Consider the following 26,092-nt stretch of genomic DNA (forward strand, 5'->3'; position numbering starts at 1 on the left):
ACGCGATACGATGTTAGAAGACTCGACTTGTAGAAGTTGCGGGACCGGCAAATAAAGGGAAAGAAGCGGAGGTGGTAGAAAAAGGAGAGCAAGAAACCACCCTAGGCTTCGTTGCCGTTCCACACGGCCGACTTATGTTTCCATCTGCACGAATTTTCGCGCCACTCGGCCCCGTGTTCTGGACTTTCGGCTGTATCGACCGGCCCTCGAGCCACCCCTCGACCATCTCCCTGCCACCACCAGTCACGCTTTCTGTCTGCAAGTCAATGTCTCCTTTCCACATCGACCACGCCGTACTCGTTGCCTCGGGCCTTCTCTACTTCCACCCTTGTGAATTCCGAGGCCGCCCCATTCGCCATTTAGGCTTTGCCCACCTTCGACTTTTCCTTCCTGCTTCGTCTTATCGTAAGATCCTTCCTTTCTTTCTTTTCCTCCCTCTTAGGTAGGCGAGACAGATAATGCGAGTGGAGAATCTTAGCATCGAGGGATCGAGTTAAAGCTGTCCTTTTTCTTTGTTTCTTCTCTTTTTTTTTCTCCGAAGCGTTAGAACGAGGATCGAATGTGTAAGGCACGTGGAAACGACATAGCGCGGTCGTAAATCGAAATTTCGATTTAGATACGGTCGATTTTTATCGCAACGTTCTTCAAAATCGTGTTATTTCCACTTACTCGTGATCTAAATCGAACGTAGATCAAATCGTTGTTTCAACCTGTTTTCCAAAGATTGACAATCGTTCGGAAGAACGTCGCGAAAAGTTGCAACTCGTAATAAAATCGCCAGATCGTAACGAAATTTTTGTCTACGATTCTTTTCATCGAAGCTTTTTCTTTCAATTTTGCGAAAAAGCTTTCTGTAAACGATGTTTCACGGATCGCAAAAATCGATGAGAAGAGATTATGTAAAAGGTAAGTATCAAACAGCCTAAGAGGATATCAAAGTGACTGAAAGCTTACCAGTTCTCGAGGAATTACTCTTTTCTTTCTCTTTGGCAGCAACTCTCCCCCTTAAAGGTCTCTCTCAAAGGTTTCTTTGGTGGCACCGAAATCTTGCCCGACATCCTGCCATTTAGGCGTGTCCTCGAACCTCCTTTCTTCCGAACTTCCTTTCAACCGTGAAAGGACAAAGTTCCTCTCCCTAACAAGCTCAAATACCACGCGCGTACCAGTTTATAAACCGCCGCGTTAAAAGGATCTTCCCACTGTCCTATAATTCACTTTGCCGTGTTTCTCGCGATTACATCGATCGGCGTACGAAGCGGACAATTTTTGAATTACCTACTTGTTCGATGGAGAAACTCGATCTTTGGATGCTTCTCGATCAAACTGACAAGTTTTTCGGTTTTCAAGCACTCGAACGTTCGAATTATCAGATTATCAAATTTGTGATTTTCAAATTGTTTAATCCTCGAAGTTCCAAACTTTCGAAGCCTGAAATACCTAAGGAGTAAAATCTTTCTTTTTAGTCCAACTACAAACACGCAACTACGTTAGATCGTTACCCTAAACGAGTAAAATATTAAGAACGTTACATCCATCGTGCTCTTTTATTCAAAATCGGCGCCGAAACAGCTTATCGTCATTAAGGCGTCAGTAGAACAAGAACGTGTAACCAGGCCGCGATCCGATATCTCGCTCGTGTTTTATTTAACGTAGCCCGATTTTCATGCTTTCTCGACGGATTACCGTATTTTTCTGCCGACGAGCACGATAGCGGCGACGTAGCACAGCAACAGGCGGCAACAAGCTGCACCAGAGTTTCTCCACGGCCGTATACGTGCCGCATTTTTGGCGTGTTAACGGGAGCGAGCGTCCTTCGATTCCGCAAACTTCGCCTCTAACTTCTTCTTTTATTCCTTTTTCGATAGGAAGAAAACTCTGCTGTACTTTCTCTTATATCCTTGTTTTCGAGGGAGAAAAATCGTTTCTTTAAAAATTTGCTGGGCATATTGGAAGAACATAAAGCGACAGAATAAACCATACAGAGAGTTTGAAAGGAAACTTGAAATATCTATCGGAGAATTCGAAACAAGCTGTAAAAGAAAGTTCTTAATTCTTCCTCCCCGCTTATATTTTCTCCTATCCTCCTATTTTTCGAATCGCATGATCTCGATTATCCATCTCCAGAATCGCGATACTATAAACATATCATCTCGTTTTATGCTCAAACCATGAATACGCAAATTTCCGCTTCTTTAGCGAAGAAATGGGCGGAATGTCCTTTAGGTTTAAAAGGATTCGTCATCCGCATACTGAATCGTTTTCGACCAGCAGTCTTAAGTAATTTTCTATTTTTTCCATACATTTCTTTGAATCTCTCCTAACACGTAACGATAAAAACTATCGGATGATATTCCGGAAACTTGGAAGAGTATTAGGCAATTTTGGGGAGATATTTTAAAATACAAAAACCTAGAAAAAACCGCATGGACTTGAACGATCCGGTACGTAAACGATATCGGCAAAACTAGAGTTTCAGATGGCGAGTTAATTGGAAATTTCTATGATTTATCGAATCACAGATGCGTCGTATCGGCATAAAAATGAGTAATATAGTACGGTATACAACGATCACGAAGATCAATCGACGACTTACGTTAAGCAAACAAACGGAGTAATTTTTCTCAGAGCAGGAACTCCATATATCCTTTGATCACAGTGTTTTACTAATTTTGACGTAATTGCTCCAAGGGAAATAGTGGGTGCGGAGTGGATAATTTACCGTCGGTTGTTTGTTTGTTTTTTTTTTTTTTTTTTTCAATGTCGGAGGAAGTTTGCTACGGCGCCGGTTCACAAGATCCACTCGAAATTAATTGCTCAAGGTAGCGCTTAGAGTCTTAACCGAGACCACTCCGTCTGCCTGGGAACACTTTGTTAATCCGCCATTAATCTACGTAGAACGCGTACGCCGAAACTCCAAATAAATTCACGTGGCTCCTGTCCAACTCCATTCTATCGTTCTCCCCTGTTTGTCTCGCGCAATACATTTGTGACTCGAGCGATTTAAATCAACTAACTTCCCCCAAGAAAATTTATGTATTATTTTTCCTTGTTTCTTCTTCTTTATAGGTACGAGCAACAAGAAAAAGGATGTAAGACTTTGCGAGCTTATGTAATTAAATAACGTTACACGGTATCGTATTTATTTCTTCGTTTAGATTTCTAGCAATACCTTGCATTAGTAAGAGCAGAGTATCTGAAGATTTTTCCAACTACGTATATAGCGATTGCACGTTTCTTACTCTTTTCGGTACTATAAGCTTACAAACTGTAGATTCTTTTTCTACAATGCTCTGTATATTTCTCATCGGTGGAGTAACTTTTTCGTTGCCGAGAGTTTAAGTTTGTGGAAAGTTAAACACGCGCAGTAACCGAGGGCTCCTCTCCAAGTTAAATACCTGAACCTACGTATATCCTCGAAAACTGTTCTGTTTGAGCACCCTTGGTGCTCAGTCAGCGTCAGCGGCACTCGTCAGAAATTCACCACGTCGATTTAGCATTAGAACTTCATTGTACTTACCTCGAGAAACCGTGATTCGAAATACGTCTTCCGATACGACCGACGTGCACAGAATCGTACAAACATCTTGCCGATTCTAACTTAATTCTCGTTTCGACCCTTTCACCATTGACAGTATCTCTAAAAGAATGCAATTTCTTATTGCAGATATACAGGGTGGTTGGTAACTGGCGGTACAAACGGAAAGGGGGTGATTCTAGGCGAAAAAAGAAGTCGAAAATATAGAATAACAATTTTTCGTTCGAAGCTTTGTTTTCGAGAAAATCGATTTTGAATTTTCGCTCGGTACGCGTGCGGTACGTTATAACGGATCTCACTGTAGATCGTTGTCTCGATGGAAAAATGAAAAAAAAAAAGATATTGTTATTCTACATTTTCGACTTCTTTTTTCGCGTAGAATCATCCCCTTTCCGCTTGTACCACCAGTTACCAACCACCCTGTATATGTTTTCAGATCGAAATATATCATAGTCCATAGTATCGTATCGTTAGAAAGGAAAATCCTTTCCAAGAGATCCTTTCCACGCTCACCGTTAAAACGTTACATAAATACGGAAAGATTCAGGGGAGGATAATTAAAGATAGTAACAAAGAAGAGAGAAGGAAGGAGTATATTCACCGAAAGAAGCAAAAAAATAGAAGTAGTACAAACTGGAGTCTGATCGGGGCGAATCTCCCTGAACGAGGTTCCTGGATGATGGAACGATGGTACAACGTGGAATTTCAAAAGCGGCAAGGTTCACGGCCGTTTATTTCGTTAATGACGACTGGCCGTTGTGGATTAATGAGGACGTGGCCCGTCACGGCGCCAGGATGCTCTCTCTCCGCTCGTCGATATTCCACGAGAAACGACCGAGATGCCCTGGCGAGCGGATGAAATATAGCGCTCGGTTTCGCGTCTACCGAAATTTCGACGGCTAAGGAGCTGGCATCATCCGTGCTCCGATGTTTGAAAATAGACAGAGCACGAGCTGCCTCGTACATTAACGTCTCTGTGTTTCACCGTTTCCTTTTCTTTTCCTTTTAGTACTACTAGTTACGTAATTCTCGGAACAAAATTGTCAGAGCAAAAGCGAAAAACGAAGATTTGGAAGTTTCACCAAGTCGTTACCTTTTTTACTTGCAAAGTGTATGATCGAGTCGGTGAATCTCTTCCTGTTCTTTTCTTTCGTTCGTTTTTTAAACAGTTGATAGGGCTGTCAAGTGGCTTACCTTTTTCAAGTCTTTGCTGGCGTCGGCTTCCTCCGCCTTCCGCTTCTCAGAGATCTTCGGAGTCGGGACGGCGATCGTCGCTTCCCGCAGAGGCTTCAGATCGACCTGAAATAGACAAGCAAATGTTCTTGGTTAATTAAAGCGAGATCTTTTTCACTGATTTGAAACGACATAAAGAATGTTGAAGCACTTAAGGTGATATATATATATATCGTTGTTCCATGGATTTAAAATATCGTTGGTTTAACACGAGCGTTGAAAATAAAAAAGGATAGCAGAAGACAATTAATTAACGAGAACAGAATATCTCGTAGAAAGATGACACAAGGATCGTAAGAAGCGTGACCATTTTTTCACGCAGTACATGTATAAAAATGAAATATTTGACAAGATTGTCGGCCGGCAAGCGGCAAAGAGGACAGTAGGAAGGTTAAACAGGACCCGTGACAAGAACAAGGCTGTAATCGCGTTAGAACGAAGCCACGGGTGTGTCATCAACCAACATGTCGACTACATTTTCACCGAATCGGCCATTAGGCTCCGGTCGAATTACCAACCGCTAAACCGACTCTCGTCTCTCTATTTGGCCGCGTCGTCAACGAGAAATTAGCGTGTACGACAGCACGCCTGAAGTTGGGACGAGTTAAAGCGATTAGCATAAATCGATGCGTTCGAAACCTTCGGCCGTGGCCGTATTAGGCACGCACAATGGCCGATCGTGTCTCGAGAATCGTCGCGGAACAGAGATTCTATTCGCTTGAAAGGATTTCGGTGTATCTGGGTTATTGCACGCTCGGCACTGTGTCAAGAATCGACGGAGAATCTGATGGAAATATAGATCTGCTTCTTTTACCGAGAAGGATAGAACGTAAAAAGCGAAGATGTCATTGCTCGAGATAATAGGTTTTCGTAACAGATATTTGCTTTCTGTACAAATCGAATACTACTGTTTGCGATTCTTTCGCTATTAAATTTGCGAGTTTACTAATTACGTGTTTAACATGTTACAATATATCTGCAAACTATACAGAATGTCGCGTAAAACGGTGATTCCACGTTAAAAATGTAAACACCTGTACTAATTCGATCGGTTAAACGATCGTTATCGAATGATTATAAAACAGCGTGTCACGTCTCCGTTTTAGCCACCGATGCTTTACACCAGTTTCAGAGAAAAACTTCGACAGCGTTAACGAATCTTCGGAAATTATTTCGTAAACCGATGTTTCTCGTCGGTTTCGCGTAATATCGACGTCCATCGCTATTTAAGCGCCGAGTACAGGCTATAGCTTTTCCATAGCCGTAATTTTGTTGGCAGTAGACTGGACGGCGATGATCAGCCAGTGTACTGGCGCAACGAGTCCGATCGTTTCGTGCAGCGGTATCGTGTTTACATCCAATCAAGTTAATTTCTGGCCACGCAGATCACAGGATTTTACCGTGTTATTACCAGCGCGAGTCGTGCATCGATGACTCCTCCGTTAACCGATGCTTTCCTTTTGCCCGATTAAAGCGATGCAATTGCACCGACTGATCGTTTTCTGCTCCCATTCGGTCGCCGGGTCGCAGTTACTGCCGTTTCTCTGCGTTTTACGTTGCGTGTTCCAACACGAGTTCACACGGGTAAAGCTTTTCCATTAGCGAAGATTATTCCGCATATACCGCCACGATATATGCTAATTGCATTGTATGCCCGAAGATATAAGTCGCATAAAAATAGTTCGTATAAATCGACGAAATTTTGTACGAAACAAAAGGTGCGATCGAGACTAGAAACGCTGTTCCAAACGCTGTATCTTCTACTCGATGTTATAACAAGCGATATTTTTAAAGTTACCGAGAGAACGAAACGATTCAGCTTCAAAACCGGATAAAAGGATAACTTTCGTAAAAATTGTAAAATCTCCGGCAAAGAATAATCCGATTTATCGTATTCTGTCTGTGTAGCTCTCAAATGAAATCCAATTAACGTGTACCAAGAAATTCTTCGTGCGTTCAAACCCTTTAAATTCAGAGCTATGCGACTCCACGCATAAACCTACAAGCAAAAACCTGCTGACCCAGCGATCTCAGCGACGATGGTCGATTTCTTAATTCCGAGAGATCGCAAGGTTCGGTCTGTCCACGTAACTAATTTACGATGGACGAAGACCTCTTTTGAGAAGTTGCACGGTCTCGCGAATGGCGTAATTACGTGTCGAAGTTTTAATGGTGCGTTAAGGTTCCTCTCGGACGAGAATTACCCTCCGTCCCTCTCTCGGCACCGAAAAGATTAATGGATCGAAGATTTAACGGGCGAACGGGGTGATGGAGGGAAGATTAAGCAGTGGAAATTAACTCGAATATTAAACTGGAGGGAAAAGTGCGATTTCATTATTAGTCAGCGCAGCCCATCGATGGACGAGAAGGAAATTTCATCGAACTTTACATCCACGTTGGCAATTAAAGGCGTTTCCAAAGCTTTTTCAAGGCTATAGGCAAATTTTATGCATCGACGGTTATGGTTTAAGCCGAGATTCGAAGATTATGGGAAAACTTTCCCGCAGTTTGTTCCTTTCTTCGTTCGCCTTCTATTCTTATCATTCTCGTTTAGAGCAGATTTGGAAATGTTTTAAAAATAGTCTACTTGGTAGTTTAATCTAAACTATATACGTCGATCCTCGATTCGCAATATCACGGGGTGCGATGCGTAACTCTAATTCGGTAAGAGGAATCTATACGCGATAGACAGCGAAAAAGCACGTTTGTCATAGAATCCAGAGTTTGAGGGATCAACGGGGCACGGAAATGCATTTTTAAAACGTCAATTCCGAGATTTCATAAATTCATAGGTCCCAACAACCATCAGGGAGAAATCGTCGCGACGTAATCAGAATGTTCATAATTAAACGTGTAATTTCGGAAATCCACGATATCGAGACTATAAAAAATTCTCTTAACGGCAATTTCGAAGTTGGAAACTAAATCGAAATTTGTAAAAAGAAAACGTTCGGACGTTGAGGAGTCAAGTAGTTTAGAAGCAATCATTAACTACAACGAAGCGGAAAATATAGCGACGCGTCAAAGATCAGAAAGAAGAAATTCGCGATATCGAAACTAACGAGTCTTCTCTCTCGGCGGAAATCTCGAAATCCGAAAGTCGAATTTCGTCCTTCAGTCCTGGTTATACTTTACCGTAATCGATGTGAATTACGAGATCAGGCAGCTTATAAGCGATTATTTCTAGCGGTAGAAGAAGAAGAGAAAGGGAAAAAATAGGAAAATAAGGGAGGTCGTGAAACGGAAAGTAATAAAGTCGCGTAATTAACTTGCTTACGGGCCTATAATTCCTCCAGCCGTTTCATCCGAGACCCAACGATCCTGCTAAAAATTCACCTTACAACTGCTTATCCTTTCCGAATTACCACGGCCAGTTCGAAACACCGCCGTATTTTAGTCGTAGACTCTACCATCTTCCATTAAAAGTTCCTCGCTATCAGCCAATGATTCTTCAGAGGCACGTTGATGTATTCCGTTGCAACAGCGATGCAAACGAGGAAATTAATTGGGAATTTTAGTATTCGTCGATTAAGATACATTGTTTCTTTACAACCTAAATTATGACACGCTTATCTGCAATTAGGATTTTTATTCTAGAAAACGTGGATTTCAGTTTGAGGAAAGTTTCGAATCGACGCTGCTTCAACTTCCGTCGAAGCAAGGGGGACTGTTCCAGAAAGTCAGAACGATCGATGTGAAGCATCTAAATCGGTGAAGAATCGCAGAGCTTTCACGATATTTTATACCATACCCAGTCACTCCATTTCACCCTTCGTAGTCGGAAATTTATTCGAAAACAAATTCTCCAATATGTAAATCCTTCAAAATGGCTTGTATAAAACAAATTTAACAAGAAGAATCCCTCGATATGAGAAAATTTATTCTGGAATAAAATCCAGCTAAATCATTCGTACCGATTTCTATGCTGCACATCGATATCGGTAAAATACATTGGATTAATTGTCCGATACTTTCGATAAAAGATAGAAAAGTGTTAAAAGAAATATAAAAATAGTCAGCCACATTAGTGTCGAAGGAGTAAGCCACTGTTCGTATCCTGTGTGTTTGTACGTGTGAATTCAGTTTCTTCGCAGAAAGACTGCGAATGAATAATACAGCAATAAGCTTCAAAAGCGGCGTTCTGATCGTGTGACCATCATTTTTCTCTTTCGTGAATCTTTACTGTCTTCCACTAAAGTAAAATGGGAATTGGTAAAATCAATATCTATGAGAGAAGAAATATTTACTCTCCGCTCTTTTGTCACGTGTACAGTAACGATCGTTACGAATGATAAAATTACTACACAATCGCAACTTTTCCAATTTTATATCTACCGATTTCTTATTTGAGAAATGCGATCTTTCTTAAAGAAAATACTTATATACAGACTTTGCTAAACCTTTTTACATAACGACGATAGAAGTTTGTTTTATACGCGTATAAAAAGTCACCGATGAATACTTCTACTTCTTCGGAAACTTTTAATTTTGATACCAGAATATGAATACTCGTATAAGATTAAAGTCCCAGCCTAACTTTTAAGAAACGAAATAATTTCTCTCGGGGCAAATTGGTTAATTTAGTTTCTTTGCGTAGACCAAGAGATATTCGTTACAATATCCCGCGCTATTATTTCGTAACCAAACTCAGGAAGAGAGTCGGTTCGTTGGCTGGGTGCGAATCAGGCTTTATGGTCGCTAGGGTCGCCCCTGACAACGCCCTTGCCTGCATTGCGGTGCCCCTCGGTTTCCAGCCTGCGTTATCCTGTCACCATAACGCCTGACAATGGGTCTAGAGAACGCTCGACGAAGGAACGTGAATCCTTTATATTCGCATGCACCTGCGTTACCCACCGTCTAATGATATCTGTTGCTTGGAAACCAGTCTCTAACCATGATCCGTCACCTTCACCCTTCACCCTCACCGCCATTTCACTCCCTCTTTTTTTTTTGTACATTTTAAGGGTTCGTGCGAGACGTCGCACACCAACTCGTCATCCACCGGTGTCACTCGTCGCCACAAATCGACTTTTTGTTATTTTAGAAGACACGTCCTTCCTTTTTACTTTTTTCTTCCCTTTCTTCAAAATAACAACGTATTACTTTACATAACGTTAGATAGCGTATAGGTTTTGCGTAACGCGGTACTCGCAGTCCGGTTTCTGACTTGTGATTTATTCAAAGGAACGTTGTTTTCATGACGTTTCTATTTAGAAGTACAACGGGAATGTAAATGCTGTTTTCCCGGATGAAAATTGCTTAGACGCCACACGTCGGTCTGATACACCTTTCCAGTTGTTTCGCTGTTTTATTGTTCATCGATGTTACGAAATATAACGGTATTTTTTCGTGCTTCTTCGTTTATTTTTTTTTTTTCTTTTTAATGTAACAATGGTTTCATATGTTTTTTACTTGGTAAACCATAGAACGGTTCTTCCATAGAAGCTTCGTTCTACTGACGAGAAAAACAGTGAGAAAATTGAGAAGGAAATCGTACAAAGATGAAATATTGATTTATCTTTGAATTATATTTAGATTACATCGTTTAATTTTGCTGAAGCACACGATATCGATCGAGGATTGAAGACAAGTAAGTAAAATAAAGCGAACGAAGGAGAGATTATGTCGTTCTTTGTCGAAACTGTAAAACGTGGAATATCCTCTTTGTTTCTTTTTCTTTTTTTTTTTTTTTCATTTTTAACGGAGCAATGGGAAATCGTCGCGTTTTTTATATATGGAAGAATGTAAGGAATGATTCTGTTACAGACGATTCTCTTTCGCAACGAAGAAAGACGATGGAGCGAAGGAGATTGCTGAGAAGAAAATTGTTTCGCGTTCAGGCAGAGGGTTCGCCAGAAAACGAATGATTGTCGGATAGGGAATTTTAGATATCCTGTCAGGAGCGAAGTAACTCGCCTCTCCTAACAAAGGAGCACTCTACAAGCAGCCTATAATATAATCTCATTCGAAACGCGAAATCTCTCCCTCTTTTTCTTCTTTCGAGCGTCGGGCTAGACATCGTTTTGCATAAAAAGTAATACGTTTACCTACGCAACGTGATGTTTTTTTGAAAGACAACAAGAAATAGGAAAATATAACAAAATGTTGGATATTTAAACGGAAACAGTATCTCTAAAAAAAAAACTTACATTTTTCCCGGAATAATTCCATTCGATTCGAATATGTTGGAATTAGACGAAAAATATTATCAGTTTCGTTGTTACGTTGAGTCGCAGATTAATTTTACCTCGAAAAATATTCGATACAATAATAAAACAAATATTATTTAATAATAGAATAAAAATAATACAATATTATAAACTTGTATGACATACAACTTCTCATCTGCATATTTTTCATCGGAGAGGAGTTTTCATATTAAATAAAAATTTTATATCAATATTATATATAAATACGTATAATGTAAACCCTCTTATCTTATCTTATCTTATCTTATCCTATCAACTTTGATTCTCATGGTCTTTTGTCCTGGCTGGAAATGTAAAATCGTACGGACGAATGGAGCAAGTTGCGTCGCATATCGTATTTCGTTAATTTAATCGCCGTACGATCGATTCGAGTGGTATTACCGTTCATTACAGTTACGGAACTCGTGGAATTAGTTTGACTGGTTCGCGCGCTCTCCTCCACGCTCCTAAGATCGTACGAAAATTATGGAAATCGTGGCACAGAAACTTAATTAGCGAAATCTCTAGCAGTGAAATCGCCTCTTCTCAACGAAAAGAAGAAATGCAGCATAAACGGACGTAGAACGTATCTACAAATGTTCGTTCGTTTACAAAATTTTGTCAAAAATTTCTTTTTTGAAGAGAGCTCGTTACCGGAAAATATTGTATCAAACGTTTGACGTATCATCAATTACGATAAAAATAAAAAAATACCAGTTAAATAAATTCGTTATACGAATCTCAGCGAAAAGCAAACCACAAAAATTGCTCGGGTTACACGCAGGGAAACATCCCTGTTTTCCCCGAGTTCGTCGACCCTCTGCCTCTCACCAACTTTCGATGCTCAATTTTCAAATGGGGAATACCGACGTGAAAAAGTCTGTCGATGTAGAAACAATATTTATCGATGCCGCTGATCGAACCATGATAATTAATAGCGTGGGTAAATTGCCATTTCGGTGGCTAGGTCGTGACGATTATTGCTCCTTGTTCGACAACGATTTATCATGTCGCCATGCAGGTGTCGCGCGGACGACACGTCGTTAATCTTGAAACTTCGTGAAAGGAAGACAAGCAAAAGTATAAATAATAATAATAAAAAAAAAGAAAAAAAAAGAGTGTTGGAAATTGAAAAAAAAATTGGAGAATGTTGGATTTATCGTTGATAGTCGTTACCGAGGCAAATATTAACTTTGGAAATTCCGCGGAAAGTCCCCCTTCCGGTGAGTTACGACTTTCGACCTGGTTTCCCTTCGAACCTCTCTCCAACTCTTCCGTTGTACGCTTCTGCCGACTTCGCGACTGAACGCTCCGGATTTCTCGAAAATTATCCTCGTGGAATAATAAGTTTTTACGAGACGGTCAATGGGCTACGATTATCGAAAGAAGAGGGCCGAAACGGGCACACTCGCGTTCCACGGATGACCGAATAGGAAATGAAAACTCGAGGGCTCCTTTTTCCAACGACAAATCGGCTCCGTCTTTCATTGAAATTACAAATCGATGCTATTATAAATAACAACCATAGACGGTTCTCTGTTGCTCGATATCATAGATATGTGTAACGATAAAAATAAGATTTCTTTGCTTTTGGGTCCTATGGTACCTGTTTGTTGGACCGTTTCGCGGGAAGACAGTTTCACACTATAACGTGTCAACGAGAGTCGTAAATTCTCGTTACGATACGATAATCGACGCCGCGAATCAACCGATCTTCTATTTCGGTTAAGACAATACGGGTGGTTGAACGATCGTAGCACCGAATTAACGGATTAAGTATACTCCTTATTTCCAACGACTCTGAAGAATGCGAGTGATGCGTGTAGAAGCGTGTTCAACGAAGAGTTAATAGCAATTGAAGTGGCTTCTGCGACGGTGAGATTTATAAGGAACTAGCGATGGGTGCTGGTCGCCCCCCACCAACGGGCGCTCGTGGGTGGAGGTGGTCTTCGGACGTCGTACATGGGAAAATCTGCTTTTCCCATGTTTCACCGGAATGAGCAATAACCCTAAGGAACTTCTCGACTTTAAGCGTGTTTGCAGCAATTAAGGGCCTTGACGGTAAAACGAAATGCTAAATCTTACGACGGTTCCTTAGGATTATTGCGGGTCCGAGTAAGTATGTTTACACAGCTGGTGGCCAATTTGACCGATAAATGGATTATATCGGGTTGGCAACTAAGTGATTACGAATATTGTCATTAGGTGGTAAAAATCATTATGATAATGATATGCTAATGACAATATTCGTAATCACTTAGTTGCCAAGCCAACAGTACACGGTAGGGTCACGGGACGTAACACCGTTGGAGAAAACAACAGAAAGTAATTTACAAACTTCTATATTAGCGATTTAAAACGTAATTATATAACTCGATATAAGCGTGTAACTCGATTAAAAATTCATTGAAAGAAATGAAAAATCATGCGAAGATTACCTATGTATTAGGTTGTCCGAAAAGTTTCTTTCGTTTCATAAGTGAAACAATAGATGCACAACATTTTTTATTCTGTATCCATTTTGCGGTAATAGAATAAAATGGATCAAACGTAATTCAATAAAATAATATGTCGGGTTTGTCGGGATTGGCGTTAGTCTTAGGGGCGCGTTGCGTATCTTCATTAGGACAAGCCATTGTAGTTGTTCAATGGGGTTTATATTTACAATTATATGCACAAGTGTTGATTTAAGAGGGTTTAACAATTTAGCGTGGTAATTAGACTCTCTTATAGTAAAGACAATGTTCTTAGGTTCAAAGGAATCCACGGTCAACGGGATAACTATTTGTACAATTGGATATGTTTAGAACCTCAAAGTGACGTTAACTATGACGCACGGTATCTCTCTGATCGACTGACACGACGATGCGTGTAAACTCTGCAAGGTGATCGCAAGAATAAAAGACCGATACGATCACATTTGTCAGTTGCATATTGACCGGGGATATCGACAAAATTCCTGGCGCCGTTACCAGACAGACCCGCGTAGAGCCGTCATTGCTCCTGCCCGGGGCTAGTTTGTTAATACAGCGTGTGTCCCTCGATATTGGTACTTCTACCGTTAAGTAAAACGTTCGTCCCGTGACCGCGGCTACGTTCGGCGACCAGTCGTGTCACCTCGAGCCCAAGCCTACTGTCACGAATCTCGGGCAAACATAATCAGATCGTATCACAACAATTACTTCCAAGTTCTATTATTTAAGTACAGCTATAATAAATAATTTAGACCAAAGTATTGGGGATCTTCCCAAAATTCCAAAAGAAAGGCCCGATGTTCCTACATCTCCGACAAATATAAAACAAAAAATGTTACGCATCTGCTACGTCATTATAAAACGAAAGGACTTTTCGGACTTAATACACGTACATACGTCGATCGGTAGGATAGATATACTTTTCTATCTCATCGTCAGACAATAGGAACAAGCTTCCTAACTTCTAGCTTGCGCATCGTTTAAGAGAACAACGAAAAGTAATATATAAACTTAAACTGAATTCTCAATCGTAAATCCTTTTCGTCCGCATACCGCGGGTTCAACCTCCAATTTCTCTCTATTCAAATACAATTTTTATCATCGATAAAGGACAATCGCGCATTGTGTCCCGTAAAAGTCGAAGAACTATCGGAATATCGGAAGAATGCTCAGGACGAAGCTAGGAGGATCGCTTCAGAGTCTCTATCGGCTTAAAAGCGAACCGGAGCTCGAGTTCTCGCAAGAAGCTGCCGTCGCCGCAAGAAATTTACGCTGCACTCCACGCTGTAAAGCAATAATTCAAATAATTCGCCCGTGAAAGGGGTAGGTGCATGTTAGGGGTGGCACAGTGACAGAGTCGCGTCACGTAACAAGCTCGAGGAATTCATTAAGTATTCTTCGCTTTAACGGCGTAAAAGTGGAACGCTAATGGGCTAAAAGTTCATGCATCTTGTTGCATTATGTCTTACATCATAGGTCGCTTTTTTCTCGCGTTTCTTCCTTCGCTTATAACGATTTTTGCAGTGGCGCGAGATCCTGTCAGGAGTACGAAAACAAAGGAAAAGCACTGTATTCGAGCAGCAGTTTGTCATCCTGAGATATTTATTTATTACCGAGGTGACATTTCTTTACATCGAAATATTAGTTTGCAGGCACTTTACGTGTATTTTACGGTTTGCAAAAGGTTTCCATTCGTTTCGATCTTCGATTTTTTTAAAAGCTTATTTCATTCTCGCGTGGAATCGATTATTTTGATCGTGTTAATTGAGATATTAATTTAACCAGATTTCGCTTCAAAAATCGCTGAACTCGATGAAATTATATAATAAAAATTTTCGAAGCAGAAAGAGCTTGGAACGTCGTAATTGTCTATACACTGAAAACCAATTAACGAGTCTATTACTTATTTATAAACCAATTATATACAAATTACGTACAAATTACAGAAAAAATAATTATCAATTGGTAGATTTAAAATGTACAGACAATAGGGAAAAAATAAAAATCGTCGATCGTCAAGGAGAAGAAACGATCGGTTTTTCCAATTTTCTGCAGCGTCGTCAGCGATTTCTTTGTCGTTTGGCATGCCGACAACAACTCACTGTCAACAGGCCGCCTGTCGAGGTATCGAAACGAGCGATTAGTCGAAATTCAATGGAGAGATTTCGAGGACGATGTGCCGCGACGAGAACCGTCGATCGCGTTAACGATCGATTTGTATTCCGCGGCGCTCTAAGCTTCCGGAACAATGGCAAACACGCGTCGTTGGAATTCTGGATGATTTCAATGGGCCCTTCCGACCGATTAGATTCGAATCGATCGGTCTCTCACAATTGCGGCTGATTATTTTTGTTTTCACCCAAACAAACGTCGTCATTTTTACTACGAAAGGGAAGAAAAGGGGATGAAACTCGTAAAAAGCGCGAAACGCCTCTTCTTCGTTCGAATGGCTTTTATATTTCGCCGATCTTTTCACTGTGACCAGTAAAAAGGGATCCTTCGACATTGGACCACGCTTAGTTCTTTCTGCTGTGATTTATCCGACATAAAAATTAATTCTCGGTATAGAAACTAACGTCTTCTCAAAAATCTACCATTTATTTATCGACGTTGCTTTCGGATCGATTCGGAGTTTGTAAAACGCGTTCTTGTCGCGTTTGAGCGGAGTCGTCGATTGTCAACTACTCGAGTTCTCGCGACGCAAAAATTTCTCACATTGTTTTTTACAATTCTAATACAGCCTCGCCGAAAACGATGGTACATTCCAGTTTCCAGTTCGCAACGAACATGTCAAAGAGAAAAAGTTGGATCGTAATTGGCAAAGGCAACTACCTTCGATTTCCAAGAGAGAGAAATAATAAATTCCTGGTAACTTTTCAAGCGAACAGAGGTCTGGTAAAAAATTTGAGAACCATGCGAATATTGGCCTGTCGAAGGGAATTAATTGCGTCGGGGCTCGATTTATATCGAACAGAGGTCAGGGGACGAGTCGTGAAAAAGTGGGGAAAAAACGACGAAACGATCTGTCGACTAGGTGTTTGCTACTCTGGCTGGTAAGCGATTGTTGTCGCAGAGGCGACAAATCGTTCCGTGCATTACGGACAAATTCGAGTGCATCTGGATAGAAGTTGAAATCCGAATAGACGAATCGACGTGAGTAGCGAGATCGGCGAATTTTGAAGAAGTACCGACGACCGTTGCAATTACACGTGATAGCAGATCATGTTTGTTTCGAGGAAAAAGTGGCGATTTCCGTGTAACTCTGTGTAAAAATACTCTCCAAAAATTCTTGTGCGTTTAATATCAAGATTTAAATTATGCACGTGCTATGGACGCAATTAGCATTAATTCTTAGCATTGATCAATTAATTCTTATTTATTTTTATCTACGTGTGTTATTGCGTATCCTTTGTATCGTATCACGCATCGATAGTTCTACGTGGAGAGTCAAGGGTTGAAACCCTTGTTGGTTTCTAGTCTGCAGTTAGTCAAGTACATGCGTACTCGACGAACTTTCAAACTCGATTTTCATGAAACCCAAACCTCAGACGAACAAACTTTACTCTTTTTTTTGTTTTTTGTTTTCAATTAATATCTTGCGCGTGGAATAATATGCTATGGAAAAAATTACACGTTTTGTTATTTCGAAAGTTTAATAAAATCGAATAAATACAATTAAACGGTGAGATGTCACGCTGCAAATAGATATTATCGCTTGTATTGTAATTTGGCAACTGATCACGTTCTAAAATACGTAAAACACAAGTACACAGCTTTATCGCCATCGAAGAAAGTAATCGCACTCGACAGCGCTAAAAAAGCGCAAGGGTGACATCCGTATTCGTCGAGACTTCACCGGGATATTTATATTCCCCATTTTCCAGTCCATTTCCGAACAACGTCACCGCGTACTCGTAAAAAGGACACTCGTCGGAAGTTCGTCGTTCCTCGGTATGTTTTACAAGCCCGTAACGCAAAATCCTTTCGCGTGAATTAACGACGAATAACAACAACAAGTACAACTACGATTACACCGGCAGACAGTCGACAGAGACAGGAGAGAAAAGGTAACGGGCTTTGACCAAGTCTCCGATATTTCTCCATTAACGTGCAATTTTTGGATTATGTAAGATACGAGTTTCGATAAAGTTTTCGATTTCTTTGACAACCGCGTACGTATCTTGGTAAAAATTCGGAACATTATTAAACGCCTCGACTTCCTTTGTTTGGATCGATGTAAAAGTACATGCTGCATGTCGCCGGTAAAAATCGATGGCGCTTGTAATTGGTTCATGGTACGCGTTTCGACGGCGCGGCGGTTGCGAAAAATGACCGTGTGACAGGTTGAGGCCGAAATTGCGAAATTTTGAACCGGAAACTGGATCGCGTAGCGGACTCGGCGAGTTACGAGCGCGGAATTAAAACCGTGTCTCTTCGAGCGGATTCCGTTTGCCGAAACGTCGTATAAACTTAGCAAAAAAAAAAAAAAAAAAAAAAGCAGAAAAGGTACAAAGAAAAGGAGGGAAAAAGCAAAGTTCCTCGGAGAGGGGAGAGGAGAAGGGGTTTCAACGATGAGAACTCGGACGGCAGACGGCATCGGCGAGGCATTTCCATTGCAAATAATAGTCGATAACGTTTTAAAACCGCGACGTCGTGTCGGTTAAAAATTTTCACGCGCCGCTGTTCGAAGAGAAAATTTAATCCCTCGTAAAAGATAAAACCCCGTGGAAAAGGGTGGAAGTGTTTGGGAGAAATAGCATACGATTTATCGCGCTCCTTTGAACGATTAAATATTCTCTAAAGGAGAAAAAAAAGAAGAGAACATATTAAAAGAGGGAGAAAGGAATGGGGGATGGGAAAACGAGCAGGAAAGAAGGCAAAAATCGTGGGGAGAAAGTAAGGCGGACTCATGAGGGAAAAACGTCGGTCCCGATTACAATTTTCGGATATCGTGGATCTAAATCAATGAAACCAGATTTCCATCCATCCTGGTCGTGCCATCCGCGGGAAAATTCACGAAAAACAACACGCTGGAAAATTTAGAGCAGAGAAAAGGAACCATGCCACGTGTCGGGCAATAAATATCGATCGATACTGCTGAATACACGAAGGCTGCAACCCATAAAACATGCCTCGATACTTTTAACGGCGATCGGATTATTCTTGGTTTGCGTAGTGAAACAATCGTGCACAAAAGGGGAGAAAAAGGGTGGTTAGGAAAAAAGAAGAGGAAACAGCGGGGCAAATGGGTAGAGAGATAAGCGATCGTTCGAAACAGGCTTTTGTCGGAGTACGGCGACGAGAACGTCGGATTTACGACAAAACTTCGTTCAACGTGCGTCCTCTCGATAAAATACAACAACGACACACACAGTGAGAATTTCGAAGATCGTTAAGATCGAAATGCGCTTCAGGGTAAAAAGGCAAAAAAAAAAAGGAAATGAGGGGGAAAATATTCTATGTTTACCTATGGAACGCGGAATTTCTATTTCAAAATTCTGACGTGTAGCGGAAAAAAGCAGTTTCAAGCATTTTGCAAGACACAGATCCAATTACGTTCAATTCTGTTCTTCATTTTTGATTTAATATCACCGAATATCATCGATGATTTTCATCGCCTAAGATACAGGCTTACGGATCGAAACGAAGTACACGTAATTCTGTATTTACGCCACTTCCATTTAACAAATTTTAGAAAAAGGTTCGATCGTCTTTTTACAGAATTCAATCTGACTCGACAAAGTTCACATTCTGTCTTTTTAAGAATGTCCATTTAAATTTAATCGTTTGCACTCGAAGCTTTCTTTCTTTTTTCTTCTTGTATTTGCACTTTAATTCTACGCTATGTTTTTTTTCTCTGGAATTTAATTACTACAGCTGTCGTCTGCTGTTTTTATTTCATTCTCTACTTTATGGAAAGGTACAAAACCTACTTTATCCGGAATAAAGTGACGCCGTTGAGTTTCAGGAATTCCCCTCGGTGCATCGCGTTAGGGGAAATTCACCTGAATTCTCTCTTCGATACATATATCGTCACTTTTTTCCTATTTTATGTTTTCTATGTTACAGCATACACTGTATATTTTGTTCATCGTTTTTGCGTACAGTTTTTTGGCAACTTATTTACAACAAACTACCAAACGACGTCAAAATTTAAATTTAATCTTAATTAGTAATACAATCAAAGCGGCATTGATCGTTCTAGTAAAAAAATGGAATATGAAAAAACCTACGGCCTTTCCAATTAATTTTCATAGTGAAAAAAGAGCAAAATATATGTACTCTACGTGTATTTTATTCTTCCTTTTCTATAATATTCTATTTGCCTAATTTTGCCTAATATCACGACACGAGCAATTCCGGCAAGAGGATCCGACCGATTCGCGAATTCGACCACGAGAAAAGCGTATTTTTTCGAAAATGTCTACCGGCAGCGAGTTCTTTCGAGAAGCCAGTTTGGCCCTCGCTTAACGACGAATTCAGTTTAATCCGGGGAACCTGCCGTTAATTCGTCAAGCGTCCAAAAAGGAGAAAAAGACGGCGGCCAAAAGGAACGCAAACGAAGGTACGAAGACTAAAAAGAAACGGCACTGGTATTGTAGAGATTTATTCGCGCGGGATTACGGATTTATATGTGTACCAGGAACGCAACGAGTTAAGCGAGGAACGATATACATATTCATAAGAACGTACGAACGGAAGATGGACGATATAACAACGTGGACGGAGAAACGTAGAAATACATTGTCTTTGACAAGACGATACAAAATTTACGTATCTTTGTTAGAAATCGGTTAAAGTTTCCAGACACGCGGTATCTTTTTATGCGCGGTAGGGTAAGGTTAGGTCAGTCCGGAAAATAGGTGTGGCATGGAAAAACGAAAAAGGTGGTTGAGCGAAAGAAATACAAGAAATAGAGGGTGGAGAGATATTAAGGAAAATAAGCGGAGAAGGCGGAACGTTGAAAAGGCAACGACTGAATGAAATTGAATAAAAGAGAAACGGAAAGGGAGATAAAAGTGGTGGCGTGAAAGGGTGATATAGAATACGGGAACAAGTGGAAGTGGTAAAAATAAGAAAAATTGAATAAACGGCCAACACACCAATATCTTTGATACGAGGGGAAAAATGACGAAAGAGAGAGCTTTTACATCGAGAAATGGAAGAAGGAAGACAGTAGAAATCAAAACTGTGTTTGCCCCATTGGTGGAGAGATGTTAAAATATCGAAGGTGTGTGGTGTGGAGAGAAGGCATCGTGCGAAAAAGAGATAGACGACGATAAGAGAATTTGAGAAGACAAGCGTTAAAACCTGAAAATACGGCAACGAGTATCTGACGCGTGTCCCGATCACGGCAAATCTGTTCATCCTCCTGCGATCAATGAGACGTAGTATCGTTCCTTGGAAAATTTTCGAAAATATCGGTGACTGCTCCGTGCGGAATTTACTCTTAAAATCCGTTCAAGATTAGTTAAAATTCGTCCGCGATTCCTGTATTTGTAAATAATTAAGCTAGCGCGAGAAATGAAAAATGTTTTAATTAGACGGAGTAGGTTCGTTTTGCCAAGGAAAAAGAAATCCACGGTGCCGTAAAAATTAACAACAAAGAAAACAAACAACTCGGAAAAGCCACTAAATACCAGCATAGAGGGATAAACCGGAATGATCCAACTAGAGAAGTACGAGATACCAGGGGGGCATGGCGAAACCAGGTGGACCAATTATAGAAAACCATAAATAAAGAAGGCGAGACGGAGGAATCGCCATGACTAAACGCGGATGGAAAAAGCGAAGAGGACGCAGCGAGGAAAATATGGGGAGAAATCGGCGCGCGTGAGGTACGAGACAGAGAAGGGTTGAGAGACGAAGAAAAGGAGAGGGTTTTCAAAACTAGAGAGAAAGAGAGAATGTGAAAAAGGGAGGAGGGAAAAGGAGAAAGACGACGCTGTTGAAGTCAGTTGCGCGGAACCGTCGACCGAGTAATTCCGCGTGGAGAGAGAAGCGGGCTCGACGGTGTCGTCGGCGTCCTACCCCGACGGAATTTGCGTCTGCAAGCACGGTAATATTTCAGAACATCGTTTGCACGGTAAATTACACGAGAATAATCAAAGGGACTTCCGTGGCTCGTCTTGGGAGACTCGCGAATGCCAACCACCGACAACTTCGGCCGGAAAGAGAGAACACGGTCGAAAAGGGGTTGTAGGGATGGGGGAGAGAGAGTTGTTTCAAGCGTGCACCGGGCTAAGTGCGGCATTGCCACTCTAATGGGAACGTGTACTATGTTCTGTGTTTCTTGACGTCATACGTGCACGGTTATTACTCCGTTTCCGCGAATGCCTCCTCTATTTTTTTACTTTTCCTCCCTCTTTATTGTTTTTTCTCTTTCTTCCTTTCTCCTTGTTTCCTTCCTGGTTTGTTTGATGTACGTCGATTGTCAGAGAAACGGCAATGGATGGACTGGTAGAAATAAAGTGGTGAATCCCCTATCGCGAAGACTCGGATAAAGGAGAGCCTGGATTTTGAAATCTTCAACGCTAGACGACTAAAGTACAGAACCTGTGTCAAAGAAGTCGAAACGAAAGACGTACGAAGAAAAATCATTTCGTTCGCATATTTTACAAAAAATTATTCGTAGAATACGTTTGTTTTCAATTTACGATAAATCGTAAAAATATTCGCGACACGCAATTGCTTTTGGTAAATTTCGGTGTCTTCGAACGTTTCAGGTTTGGTGAGATTTGAGCAGAAAAGCCTGCAAACCTAATTGAACAATGTCAGGGTAACGATTTCGCGATGCGCCAATCTCCGATTGGTTACACCCCACCCCTCGTGAGATGTTTAGATTAAAAAAGTAAACAATATTTCTCGCTACATGATATCTGAAGTCTCTCGAAAGACACGTCGATGGACTCCATTCTTTACACGTTTTTGCATTTCATTAGACGAGTGCGCGTTTAGTAGATCGTAGGTGTTCGTACGATACAAACAGTATATACAGGGACGAATACACAAGCAAAGAATCAAATTTCTTCTTACGTTCAATTTAATTCAGTCTGCCTTATAATTATTAATCCGTTATTTCGATCACTTTGATAATTTTACTTCTAACTTTCTATCAAATTTGCGTCACAAATTTCGGTATTATCGATTTCCTCTTAAATCAACTAGTCGAAGCGCAAAATCTTCTTCGATCCAATTACTAGTGGAAATCAAACGAGCAAACGAAGCATCTATAATCTTGTTTAGGGAAACCTTGGCCGCGGTGACAAACAGCGATGAACCGTAAGTGCAACGAAGTTATCGAGAGGCGCGGGTACAGAGAGAAATCCAGTAAACGCGAGAAGAACGACGCGTGATATCCTTTTCATATCCTTTTGATCCGTCTTCCTTTCCTTTACGCGGTAGCAAAGGCCAGACAACGAATGGCAAACGTCAGCCTGCCAGCCACGCGTAGATTCCACTCACGGAATTCGCAAGTGGCGCGTAAGTCGTTTCATCCGTGATCATACTGCCTGTAACGATGTTTCTACAAGCGCGTAGATTTTACGTATTAAAATTCTTGCAACGAAAGTAGCTCGAAAGCTACAAACTCGCCTGCAATGTCGTTTCCGTGACATAAATTCATTTGGAAGATACGCGTGCAACGAATGCATCACTAAAGCAAGTAACTAATATAGCGTGAAATATATGCAAGATGTGTAACATACTGTAGTACATTAAGTGTCCAAAAGTCTTAGGTCATTTACGATAATGATTTATGATAGTTACGACGATACTTCGTATAAGCAGCATCGGACGCGAGCAGCGTAGGCTCGCGTATAACAAGGGCCCCACCGCAACGCAAACCAAAAATCGAGAAAATTTCATTGCGCGTGTACCAAACGGGTCTTTCATCAGCGAGTATCTTTCGCGTCAAAAACGCGTATCGGCGAGTCCGTGGTTAGATAACGTCTCGACATGGATAAATTAACAGTAGGAATTCCCGGGCGGTGATTCCAACGTGGCAAACAAAATCAGAAGCCCCGAATCGCTGAAATTCGACTCTTTCTCGTACGCTTTAAACAGGAATCTACTCCCAGAAAATCGCTAACTATAAGCCAGATTTTCGATTCGTCGGCAATTCTTCGCGTACGTCTATCGTTCGATTTAGGTAAAGCACGGAGCAACGGCGAATGACAGAAAGTGACAGTCCTGAAAACTAAAAAAGAAAGGGGTGGTGGCGAAGAGGGGTAGAAAAAGGAAGAAAACGCTACAAGGGACGAAAAAGGTAGAGAATAGGTTCGAGCAAAGGATATCGACGTTCCTTTCGCGAAAGGAAAAAGTCGAGAGTACCATCGTGGAAAATATCAGGCTCTTTCGAATGCTCGTTTCCAGAAGATGGAAGGGGAACGTCGCTACGATTCACCGCACGAATCGCCAAAAAGTTCCTTCTACCACTCGACGCCAGACCACCGTTTTCCGCGTCTACGAAGCCAACTTGGATTCTCGTGCCGGGGATGGAATTCAACGTAACCGAGGCGAGCGGTGAATTTTTTCGCTCGGAACCGATTACCAGGACCAACCGATATCCCCCTCGGCTCGGACGTCCGACTCGGAACTTTATGGGGCAAAAGTCCGGCTAAATGCGCGCAGCTGGCCTGATTTAGAGACCCGATATCTCGCGTATCTTTGAACTTGGAGCACCTGTTTAATCGAACCGCTCGAACGCGAGACGAATGGCTGAATCAAGATTCCGCAAGAATTTTTCGCTCGAAATGTCTTATCGATATCGAGACGGTCGCATTGTTAGTTCTTTGGGGTATGCCGATGTAGTTTCTGTTTCGTGTCTATTTCACGATCGTTATAGGGAGCAACGATATCGTCGGTAAATATAAATGTTCTTAAATATAAATATTTCGGCGAAATACTACGTTTGTCTCTTTTCTGTATTATTACTACTATTAAAAGTATAGAGTACGAGGTTGAGAAATCGAAACACTTTGTACTAGTGATTTAAAACGACCCTCGGTCTCTGTGGATCAAAATGGCTATTGCTAGCTTCTGTATAACTTTGCGCATAAAATATACTTCTGCATATTCCTATTTTAAAATCAAAGTATGGAAAGAAGAAAGTCGCGTTAGATCCCTGAATCTCTTCCTCGACTTCCTTTTTCCAGTAACGAGGAAGAGAGAAAGAGAGACAGGGGGATAGAGAATCCCGTAAAAGTACGACCAGACTTATAGAAAATGTTCGCAGACGCGTGTGCGATAACAAAGTTTCTGGGTATCTGCAGACAGTTTGCGGATAGTCGATGATATTGCGAAGGAACAGACACGCAACACGTATATTATGATATAATAGACAGATGTGATAACGCAGCGCACTGAATATCCAGGAGCAATGTATACAGACCATATCTGCAAACGACGTTTGTTGCGTACTATTATACGTATTTCTAACGTAAAAGAAAGCTGTTTATAGCTCGAAAAATAAGCCTCAAAGGACATTTTTCCTGCAGGTTCTTGTTCCGCCGTTTTGACGCGAGAAATCCACCCCGTAAATATTCCCAGTGTCTTTTGTAACAGCCTGTACAGTGTACAGGTTCGATCGATTATTTTCCAAACGTCGAAACTTTCAACGCACCTTCAGGTCGGTGTCACGTCGAGCAACAGACGACAGCATTAACTTCGATCTTCGTCCGTGGAAAAGCAGTCACGACTTCCGGCTGTGCACGCGACACAATCTACAGCGTCAAACAGCCGGAACGCGTGCACCGACGTGTTCCCGCGATCAAAGCGGCGCGTCGCGTCGGCCAGCCAGCGTCGGTGCACACGTAACGTAACGACGTTAATTAATTCAGGCCGTTCGCCATGACTGTGTGCCGCCAGAGTACTACACGCCCACAAAGACGACGAGTGGTCTGTCGAGAGACGGATGCGACCGCCGCACTGCGCTGCTGAGTCACCCCAACGGAACGAAGAAGATTCACGCGCCTAAGTGTTCCTATACTGTCTATACGTGCGCGCCTGTTCCTGCGAGGGTCGATCTAATCTTCTCTCCGTGCTCTCTAAAGAGGGAAGAAGGAAGTAAAATATCGCGTCTATTAGACGTGGCGACACTCCGCGTCCAAGAGATTTCGCTACGAAGTTACCGAAATAGTTAACCTTGCGTAACGAGGATTTTATTTGCGCAAAACGAATAGTATACGTATTTTTTGTTAGGTACGATAATACAATACAGAGACCTTATCATAATATTCAACATCCTCGACTAAACGACTGTGTTAGGTAGATGATACATTTACGCTGTACATGTGAATGTGCGTGTAAGCATCAGAGGACGTCCAGGTCTCAGTCGAGACGAAAGACGGTTGGTAGCTGTTAGAAGAATCTAGAATAGTCTGTTGACAAGAAGCGTGCGTGTAAGAAGGTTATCGAGGTCTTCAGAGCGTAATATATATGTATAGCTGTTGTGTGTGAATAAAGTAAATTATTTATTTTTCCGTAACAGACTGACTACAGCCTGGCATAGTTCTTTCATGACGGCCAACGTAACCAACTAACACGTAACACGACATAAGTAAATTGCAATATTTTTATTATAGATCGTCCAGATCTATATCTCGTCCAGATCGTCAAGATGACTCGATCGAAACGATTTTTATTAAGAATTACCAAAATCT

General features: G+C 41.3%; 1 protein-coding gene across 4 annotated transcripts in view; it reads right to left on the bottom strand.

Annotated features, from left to right (window-relative positions):
• Window positions 1-26,092, bottom strand: part of LOC100744401 (RNA pseudouridylate synthase domain-containing protein 2-like) — a 181,859-nt gene that overhangs the window by 63,566 nt on the left and 92,201 nt on the right. For all 4 annotated transcript variants that reach the window (XR_004460857.1, XM_012394635.3, XM_033318431.1 and 1 more), the window contains one exon: window positions 4,730-4,834. Coding sequence is in view for 3 of the 4 variants with exons in the window: in XM_012394635.3 (XP_012250058.1) it covers window positions 4,730-4,834 (105 nt within the window). In the remaining variant the exon portion in view is untranslated. The remainder of the gene's footprint in view (window positions 1-4,729; window positions 4,835-26,092) is intronic.

The sequence above is a fragment of the Bombus impatiens genome, unplaced genomic scaffold (assembly GCF_000188095.3).
Source record: "Bombus impatiens unplaced genomic scaffold, BIMP_2.2 scf_0096, whole genome shotgun sequence".
NCBI lineage: Eukaryota > Metazoa > Arthropoda > Insecta > Hymenoptera > Apidae > Bombus > Bombus impatiens.